This window comes from Anneissia japonica, unplaced genomic scaffold (assembly GCF_011630105.1).
Source record: "Anneissia japonica isolate Jap-2015-1 unplaced genomic scaffold, ASM1163010v1 scaffold284697_len431725_cov185, whole genome shotgun sequence".
NCBI classification, from domain to species: Eukaryota; Metazoa; Echinodermata; class Crinoidea; order Comatulida; family Comatulidae; genus Anneissia; species Anneissia japonica.
Window position 1 is genome coordinate 107,546 of NW_022717350.1, and position 10,518 is coordinate 118,063.

The following is a 10,518-nucleotide window of genomic DNA, read 5'->3' on the forward strand; positions in this document are numbered from 1 at the left end:
GGCTAGGCCTATATACCATCCTAGCTAGTCTAGGCCTAGAGAAGGATAAGGCTAGCGCGACATGCGGACGTTGGTACGTGTTGGTTAGTCTACAAACGTTGCCTAAAGCAATTGATTTTACCCGGCAGAATGAAAGAAGGAAACTCCGCTTTTCAGTCGTCTTAGGCCCTTAATTTTTGACAAACAATGACCTTTCAGAGGTCAAATTGCTGTCAAGAATATGAATTGGCTGCTTCACAGCAATTAATTGTACTCGGTGCATGCCATACACAACCAAAGCAACAAAACAGCGAGAAATCATATGCAATTTTCAGTATTTTAACTTTCACTGGCAAGTTTGACATCAAAATGTGAAGAAATTCATTGGCTTTTGTATCGGTAAACCAACTTGCGTTTATGCATTTGCATTATGAAAAAAATAAGACAGAACACCAACAGTTTTCAATATAAAGCCCATATCTGTAACATTTATTTATTTCAACTGCTTCATTGGAAGTATTTCAAATGTTAAAAAAATGATTCTGATTTTGACAAACATATCTCAGGCCTACTCGATGACAGCTGTGTGCGAGAAGTACAAAAACTAATCTTGTTAGAGGTGGCACACTTTATCGCTCAAGTTCGTATCGACGATGTAAACAGTTTAGCAAAACAGATTAATTTTTTTTTCTAATTGTGGGATGAATTAAAATATGAGAGTTCATGACATTGGTGGGCGAGAAAAAAAAAGATAATGCAGCGCTTTTGAGAAACAATTACCCTGTCTACCTCCGATGCTCGACTGTATAAATATACACAAAAGCGTGATCATTCCAGCGGATGCAATCTACAACCTCTGAATTTGCATAGTAATGAAGAAGTCGTTGAGCAAATGGCAATCTCTTATGAGAAATAGTCTCTATTTCTCATTTTTTATCCTTTTGCGTAAAACTGAAAATTTATGCCAATATTTTTTCATGGTTTATCAAGTAATAAAGTAATGGATATGCGTTTCTCTAAAAAAAAAAAATCCTTTTTTTAGCTAGTTTTTGCCGGGAATTGGGCTTTAATATGGGAGCGGATCACTGCTTAGACTTGTCTATGTCTTGATGTTATTCCTCTTGCTTACCACCCCATGGGTAAACTAAGTAGCCGCTTAACAGGTCTCGCCCAAGTGTCCTCCATGTTGATTTATCATTTGTGATGTTGTCACTCAACGACGCAACCGTCATCACCTTCATTAGTGACATGGGTTTCATCTAGAAATGAAAAAAAGTATTGTTTAGGAATCTGATATTCAGAAATAAGTTATAAAATAAATACATTCAACTGGTTACAAAGTTGTAACCATTAAATTATTATACTTACTTTCAAGAGTAGCCAACTGTGTTGCTGATGGCGTTCTGTCGGCAAAGGGTGAAAGCTAATCCCTTCAACCATGAAGCCAGCCCTCACAGTCCACAGAAGTAGTGAATAAAATGGTATCCGGTTCATAACCGTGATCATCTTCGCAACAAATGACTGAGGAATGAGAACTGCAAGTCGTAACTGTTGAGAGATACCAGATTAAATTTAGCAACAAATCATTTAAAAAAAATAATTGGTAGAAGAGTGTTATTTATTCTTGGATCAGCAATTAAAACAAATTATAAAATCATAATTGTAGGTTTTACAATTCACTCAGGTTTCTCGTCATTTCCAAGAAATTTACAAATATAAAAATTTGTTAGGATGCGGTAATGGGGGTTAATTTTTTACTGGCTACCAGCAAAGTACACTATGTTTCAGAAAGTTCAAAAGAGTGCATTTGCAATTTATAGTAACTGAACAGTATATTCTTGTTCGGACATTAAGCATATACACACTTCATTTACTCTTACAAATTTTGGTCATGGGTCAGGTCGTCCACTCCATTAACCACACTATGTCTCACAGAATCCAAAGGAGTGCATTTGTAATTTATATATAGTAACTGAACTGTATATTCTTGTTGGGACAATAAGCATATACACACTTCATTTACTTCTAAAATTTTGGTCATGGGTCAGGTCGTCCACTCCATTAACCTTGGGACATCAATTTTAAAAAGGTGAAAAAGACAAGAACTTGCCAAAGTGAACACAGTGTAGAAGAGTGCTGTTGTTGGAAGAAGGAACAGGAGGATTGTAAAGAGAAGGGTTCCAAGGAATAGCTGGTCCACATGGAAGGCACAGGAATCCACACGTTGACGGAGAACGTTCCATTTCTTGCCTCGAAATAGATGCCAGAAGGCCATCAAACCATGTACTTGTAGGCAGTAGATCCTAAGAAATAAAATTGAAGAATAACAATTTAAAAAGAAAAGAACAGCAAGTGGCAAATGATTAAAAAAAATACAAAGAGCAACATCCAAATATTGCAGAGATCAGAATTCCATTTATTATTGCTTAGTTATTTACAGAGTGAAAACATTTGCCAATTAATTACAGTATTGCAATTATGGATCATATTAAGCGCTTCCGAGATGTTTATTATATGGCTCGAAAAATTGTTTAGTCCAATGAACTGTGGCCAATTCCTGCTGGCGCTGCCACTACATAGCAGGGGTATTATAGATGTAAAAGTTGACTAAGAAAAATGAATTCTAGAACCTGAAATTGGTAAGCTCTACACTTCATATTAGATGTGGAATACAAGTTCAATATAAACACAAGCTGACTAACACACCTTGCTGCATAGACATAGAAACAGTAGATGTGGAATGTCAGAATAGACAAGACATCAGAAGACAAAGCAATCACTACACTCAGGCCCAGGCATCCACAGAGGCTTGTAAACCTGATTGCGATGGCCAGGAACGGAGCAATTGCACCTAGGTAGCCAACCCAAAGGTAAATATGGTAAAGAAAGAAGTGGCCTAGGAATGAAGCCAGCTCTCTGTTCAGCTTTAACCCAGCAGGAGCACCCATCAACCAGCGTAGAAGCTGTTCAAGTGAGTTGGCGGTGGTCTGCAAAATAAACAGATTAAATATCAATACATTTTGTAATGCATAATAAATACAGATTTTCACTTAGAATGTATAAATAAACACGAGTTTCTTACATTGGCAAATTGCATAAATGCTGTTGCTAAGATGTTGGAGAAATCCGTCTGATGAAGAATCAGGATGAGAATGAGACCAACAGCAAAATCAAACACTAACATCAACAGCAAGTTCATTTTCCTGGAATGATAACAACACTAATTAACTTCAAAAGGTATAAAGGTACCATCTTGTTGACAGAGCGTCTGTGTGTATGTGTCTCTTTCCGGGCACATAACTCAAAACTATTGAACTGATTTACTTCAATTTTTGCACATTGACAATGTCACCTGCATCTCTGTCCTCGAATTTTGTGCTGATCAAAATCAAGATTTTAGAATGATATTTATATATTTTCTGGTCGCAACAGACGTACCCAACTCGAGCGGATCACTTGACCTGGTTTGGCTAGGCTGAGAAGACATTAGCAAATCAACCTGAATTATGGGCTTGCCACCCAAGGCCTATGATGCTAGGCTCATTTGGTTAAGGCCGAGCCAACTTCATCGGATCGAAAGCGGGCCATTACTTTTTCAGTACATAAATATGGCGCAACAGGGCAAGGATTTGCAATATCAGATTATTGTTTTGTGTAGAAGTTGGTGTTCAATCTACAATCATAACAAGAATTTTACTGTTGTCCATTTACCTGTTATAATCTCTCGCTGAATCTAATATAATAAACTCTTGTAACTGATTGTATTTCTCTTTCAGCTGGCATCCTGTAGCAGGCAAATGTAATACTGCATCAAAAATCCAATACTTAAATATTCTGCAAAAGAGCAAAATAATGAACTATGGTGAATTAGAATTCAACAAGCAAGTAATACTAATTATAAGGACATAATGTGTTGCACATTCACAAACTCAAATGCATTGCAAAATAAGGCCTAACTTGGGTATATCTTAACATTATACAAGTAAATTGGGCTCAAATTGTACAACATAATACTGTAGTAATACTGTGTCTAGTAATGGAACATGATATATGCATCCTTTGTAAGCTACCATTGTGGGTACCAATGTACTCTCAGCTAAGAAAATACTTTGTCTTGTATGTTTTGCCAAAAAAATAAGATAAATGATAATTAAATAATTATTTACTTTGATGAGAATACAGTGTTCAGCATCCGGGCGTAAATGTTCATTAAAAATGTAACTATCCCTAGCAGAAGCAACACAACAGAATGACAACTGCCTTGAAAGAAGCCGTTATTCTTTGATTCAATTTGTCCAAATCGTCTAAAATCAAATACGCTTTTCATCGAGTTCCAATTACTTAAAGAATCTATTGTGTGATCAACGACCTTGCCGTTCTGCGTACAGCTCCGCGACATTGGTGTTTCTACAGAATGTAAAACCTTGGCCCGATATTCAACGGAAGAATCAAATGCAATTAACATCAAATTCTGAACTGTTGACCAGGTATTGCACCGAAATATTTTGAAAATTACACATTCTGGCAGTACACTATTTCTAGTCTTTTGCACAAGCAAAAATAACTCATCTTCCCACACCAAACTCTTTATAACTTCTGTGTGACAGGCAATGTCTTCATCTTCCTTCACCAACAGTCCTACAACTTTTAATTTCCTCTTTGTGGAACTGTTTTCATGATCACTGGGTCCATTTGAAATTTTATACAAATGTGCATTTAAATCATGAATACCTTGCAAGGGTTGCTTCAGTGAGATTTCCTGGTTCACAACTGTTGTCACGGTTACTGATGACTGTTCGTAATTAACTACTCCAATGAGTAGGCCAGAGGGCAGGCTCCATGAGCTCTGTGGATAGAACAACTTCCAGACTTCTTGCGACATCTCCTGAAAGAACATTTTTCTATTGTTTAATGTAATACATTTTAATTTTATGACACTAAAGAATCTCATTTTTAACATCCTTATTCAATTGATTTACTTGTTCAATCAGTGTAATAGCAGGACATATTTTTATTGTTTTTTTCTCTATAGAATACATGCCTATAAATGCATAATTAGTGTTAAGCACAATGAGAAATTTATGCAAAAAAAGACATCAGATCGGCGAGTGAAGGTAGTTTATCGTCACTATATACTTCAGAACACATGATCATCATTAAAGGTCTTTGGTATCAATATTTTATAATTAAGAAATGTATCATTATTGGTGCATACTTTGTAAATTGGATTCATCATGCACAAGATTTTCTTACCTTTCCTAAATTCTGCGACATTACCAAATTGCTCACATATCCAGTTTGATTCCTTAAGAAAAAATAGTCATTTTTAATTGGTATTTTGTAAACTTCAGTTATATTTTACAAAAAGAAAAACAAGACATTTTTCAGATCGGCGAGTGAAGGTAGTTTATCGTCACTATGTACTTCAGAACACATGATCATCATTGAGTCTTTAAAAGAAATATTTTTGGAGGAATATTTATTTTTTGAACAGAAGTTTTGGTAGAAAATTGTAAATATACAAATTGGTTTGCTTCATGAAACTTAATGAGTTAAAACAACAAAAGGAGATTTATAAAAACCTTTTACATTTCTCAGTTCATGAATTGACCAGTTCATCTCACATATCCAGTCGAACCCTGTAAAATAAAACACTTTGTAATATATTTTAAGGAATTTTAGTTATTTATTTTTAAAAAAAATTTTAAGACCTAATATCAGATCGGCGAGTGAAGGTAGTTTATCGTCACTATGTACTTCAGAACACATGATCATCATTAAAGGTCTTTGGTTTCAATATTTTATAATTAAGGAATGTATCATTTACTGTATATGTATACTCTATAAATTGGATTTCATTATGTACAAAATTTTCTTACCTTTTCTGAATTCTGTGACACTAATACCAAATTGTTCCCTTATCCAGTTTGATTCTTAAGAAAAAAAAATGTTAATTGGTTTTTTGTAAACTTCAGATATATTTTACAAAAAGAAAAACAAGACTCTTCAGATCGGCGAGTGAAGGTAGTTTATCGTCACTATGTATTTCAGAACACATGATCATCATTAAAGTCTTCAGTATCAATATTGTATAATTAACAAATTTATCATTATTGGTAAAAACAGTGTTGCTTTGTGTTTGTTTTTTGAAAATTGTAGGACAAAATAAAAGAAATACTTTGTTAAACTTAGCAAATGTAAAAATTGGCTTTCATCATGCACAAAGTGTTTTTACCTTTTCTGAAATCTGTTACATGATTACCAAATTGCTCCCATATCCTGTTCAAACCTACAAAAAAAAAAAAAAAAATTTTAATTGGTTTTTATGTAAATTTTAGTTATATTTTACAAAAAAGGAAAGCAAGACCTTGTTCAGATCGGCGAGTGAAGGTAGTTTATCGTCACTATGTACTTCAGAACACATGATCATCATTTACAGTCTTTAAACATGTTTTCAGAAACTTTGCAAATGTGCAACAGATATTACACCAGTGCACAAATTACTGCTAGAACCTTTCTTTTAAGCGCTGCCAGAAAATATAATTAAAAAATACAAACAATTTCTCACCTTTTTCTCAGTTAGCCACAAAATCTACTAAACTTAATTCCTGAAAAATAAGAATTTTGCAATGGAGTTAAAGTAGTTAAGAAAATATCATTACTTTGTTACTCAAAAAAAAAAAAAAAAAAAAAAAAAAACTAAAACAAAGCAAGTAAAGACCTATGTTCAGATCGGCGAGTGAAGGTAGTTTATCGTCACTATATACTTCAGAACACATAATCATCATTAACAGGTCTTCGAGAGCAATACTCTATAGCCTGGTTCTCACGAGAGCCCTAGTATCCGGATCGGGAGCTAACCGTTAACGCTAACCGTTAGCACCTGCATGAGAACGCCCGATCGGTTAGCGCTAACCGTTAGCAAGCGCTATCGGTTAGCAAGTTGAGCGCGTTTACAATTTCCAGTTTATTATTGGCCAGTGATTCGATCATCATATTTTTGGTATCCGGATCGGGATTTTCTCGTATGGACGCACGGCAGCTAACGGTTAGCAAGATCCGGATCCTGCTAACCATTAGCAGCAGTGCGAGAACATAGCCTATATTAAATACATTATTCATGGTACAGCACTTCGGAAAATCTTTGCCAAGTTACTAATAGAATTTTTTTTTAATACAGTAAAAAGTGATACAAAAATTAAATACAAAAGACCTCTCACCTTATTTAAACAAGAATTCAATTCCTTCCATATTTAGTTCAGTCTCTGAAAAATTTATAATTTTAATCTTAAGTAAACACAGAGCTTTTTGTTACAAGAAAAATATCTGATGACTTTTCAGATCGGCGAGTGAAGGTAGTTTATCGTCAATATGTACTTCAGAACACATGATCATCATACCAAGTTTTTGAAATCAATATTTCCCAACAGAAAATTGCTTCTTTTTGGAAGTTGCAACACTAAATGGATTAAAAATGTATAAAAAGTATCTCACCTTTATTCCTTGCATATCCAGTTCCTGAAATATTAAATTATTTTTAATTTAGTTATTTTGCTTATACAATACACACATGCCATGAAATATTGTTTTATCATCAATACATTATTCAGATCGGCAAATTTGTTATATCACAACAAGGTTCAATTATATTTAATCATCATGATAATGTATTGAAATTAAAATAGTTCTTATCCAAAATCTTTAATAATTTTAGCAATTAAAAAATCATTATCAACACCTTTCTAGCTAATGTTAATTTAGGTCAGGTTAAGAGGCACCTGATCCGCAAAAACCTGCCAGGGTACATACCACCAACTTCAGATTGGCGGCAACAGTGCAACCTATACTTCTGTTAGGTTGCTACCTTTGGGCCCCTGGAACTGTGAATAAATACCTCTGCCTTGTAGGTACTATATTTATTCATAGCTTTTTGTTTAACATTCAGAGTAGTTATTCATAAAACATATATTTCGATAATATATTTTGATAATAAAAACAATCAGATACAATAATACATACAGACATCTGTCCATATTACGCAAAAACTAACAAATGTATCACAAAAATTAGTGGAGTGGTATATCTAAGAAGTGATTACATTTTTAGATAAAAAGGTCAAAGGACAAGGCCACAGAATTTCAAAACTTACTCCTCATAAATGAGCTTTCATATTCTTCTCAATCTGCTTGATACAAAGTCTGTAAAAATAAAATAAAGAAAATTTACACCGAGTACGGAAATGGTTCACGAGGAGCACAGAATCGCGAGAAAGAGAAACTTGACATTCCAAGATGTTCTGTTCCGAGAAGTTATTAATAGTCAGCCAGACTGAGCCCCCAACAATGAAGTTAATCCAAAATGAAAGGAGAAGAATGTATTTAATGATATATTTTCATAAAGTGCATTAACATAGTAAGATTGAGGTTTGGGTCAAGACGCTTCACCATCAGATTTACTGACGTTTGTTGGCCTAATATCCACGTTCCAAATTTTTTATATCCAAAATAGTCTTAACTGTCCCCAACAATAGCAAAGTGGGTGTGGTCAGGTGTCACTTAAAATATTTTGAGTGGTCCAGAGGGTGAATCACCAAAAAGTTTGACAATTTAGGGGTTTCAAAGGCTTATTTAATCAATTTTAGAGTCTAATAATAATATGTATAAAATACATACAATTTGTTTTTCTCCCAGACAAATTGTGGTTAGTGCTAACCGATAGGGTGTTCTCACGCAGGTGCTAACGGTTTGCGCTAATGGTTAGCTGCCGATCCGGATACTAGGGCTCTCGCGAGAACCAGGCTTAAGACAGGAAGCAAAATAATTGGATTGGAAGTTAAAGATATAAATACAATTTGTGAAGAGGCTATATTTAAAAAACTAGAATCAATTAGAAGAGACTTTACTCATCCATTTATATACTAGGTCTGGTAGGATGACAACTTAAAAGGTAAAAACAAACAGGCATAAAGGTGCTTTTCTGCCAAGTGCAATATGCTATTTAACAATAGGTTTTCTAGACACACTGTAAGTAAATTAGTTTAACAATAATATATTCAAGCACTTTTTATGTTTTTCTTTTATTTTTATATATTTATATGTTTTAACAATGTAACCTATAACCAGAAAATAATTTCATATTGCTTTTATATGACAAATAAAATGAATCTTAAATTATTTATGCATGCTGAAATACATTAACATTTAACACACACAATGTAGGCTAGTCCTAGCTAGTAGGCCTAGGCCAAGTGTGCAAATTGATTGGGAAGGATTACTGATTTGTCCAAGCAAGTCTAGCGAAAAATTGTAACCACTCCTTAACAGTGGTGTATCTAGGGGGTGCAAGTCCAACCACCCCACCCACCATCCCCTCCAAAATAAATTTTATAAAAACACTGCCCATTCATTCAACCAATCATCCACCAAATTCAGGACTATAACATCACACAATAAAATAAATGTTACTGAAAATTAATCAAAAATATTTCTGTAGATGACAAGTCAAGATTAATTACCACGAATTGTTGGGAGTTTTAGCCTGCCATGTAGGTAGGGCCTACTGTGTAGGAATAACCCTAGGCCATAGTTAGGCTGGCTAGCAGTAGGACTACTGTTGTATATGCCTAGGGCTAGGCCGGGATCGCTAGACTAGGCCTAGTAGTGGTAGTCTAGCTAGCGAGCCTAGATTGCTGTATCATCATGTTTAATAAGGTAGAAACAAGTAGTATAACTATGTTTAAAATGTCATTCCTTTGAAATTTCACTCATGAAAATATTATTTATTTGAATATTAAGGCTTAAAATGTGAATTCAATGTTTCAGTTTCACATTTTAAAATAATGTTTGTTGAACAATTTCAAACACTAACCTATCTCCACGCATGGCAGCAGGTAAAAGAACGAAAGCACGTGGTCGTGCGACTGGCTAGCTGGGTGGGGAAGCTCGTACGTCAGCAATGACAAAAGAGGGCGACATAGATGTATCAAATCAAATCAAATCAATTTATTGGAAAACGCTTTTGAATCAGCGGCACCGTGTTACGGCCTAACAGTCAACTAAACTTCAACAACTGAAAAAAGTTGCACATGAGTAGCATTGTATAATATATAAACCAAAAATAAGACACGAGACGATATTGCATATGTATAATAAAAATAAACTGGCGTACTGTACATAAAAAAAAATAAAATAAATAAAAGAAAGCGAAAAAGATACTGAGATATACCCGGACTGCTGTACCATTGAGTAGGTTGTAGCAGGGAGGTGTAAAAATGGTTGTAGTTTGTTTCAGGTTAGTAGTTATTTTACTCAAGGTCAAGTCATTAAAAATCAAATCAAGTCACCTTATGCGCGCCCTAGTACTGTATTAAAAATGTATTCACGAGTTACACCGGTTGTATGCTTCTGGCGAATACATTATTATTATTATTATTATTATTATTATTATTATTATTATTATTATTATTATTATTATTATTATTATTATTATTATTATTATTATTATTATTATTATTATTATTATTATTATTATTATTATTAT

At 34.1% G+C, this 10,518-nt stretch overlaps 1 protein-coding gene across 4 annotated transcripts; it reads right to left on the minus strand.

Annotated features, from left to right (window-relative positions):
- Positions 1-438: 438 nt before the first annotated feature.
- On the minus strand, positions 439-9,888 carry LOC117110196 (phosphatidylinositol N-acetylglucosaminyltransferase subunit Q-like). 4 transcript variants are annotated; one of them, XM_033252822.1, is made up of 16 exons: positions 9,847-9,888; positions 8,129-8,177; positions 7,474-7,497; positions 7,200-7,244; positions 6,548-6,587; positions 6,215-6,268; positions 5,859-5,912; positions 5,569-5,618; positions 5,233-5,284; positions 4,146-4,861; positions 3,691-3,813; positions 3,062-3,182; positions 2,686-2,966; positions 2,090-2,282; positions 1,348-1,527; positions 439-1,238 (listed from the first exon to the last, which is right to left on the minus strand). In XM_033252822.1, coding segments are annotated over exons 8-16 (1,815 nt in total). In that variant the 5' UTR covers positions 5,571-5,618; positions 5,859-5,912; positions 6,215-6,268; positions 6,548-6,587; positions 7,200-7,244; positions 7,474-7,497; positions 8,129-8,177; positions 9,847-9,888; the 3' UTR covers positions 439-1,091. The 4 variants fall into 4 exon arrangements, with proteins under 4 accessions (XP_033108713.1, XP_033108712.1, XP_033108716.1 ...); XM_033252821.1 differs by having other exon boundaries at positions 4,146-4,864; XM_033252825.1 differs by having other exon boundaries at positions 5,562-5,618.
- Positions 9,889-10,518: the final 630 nt, after the last annotated feature.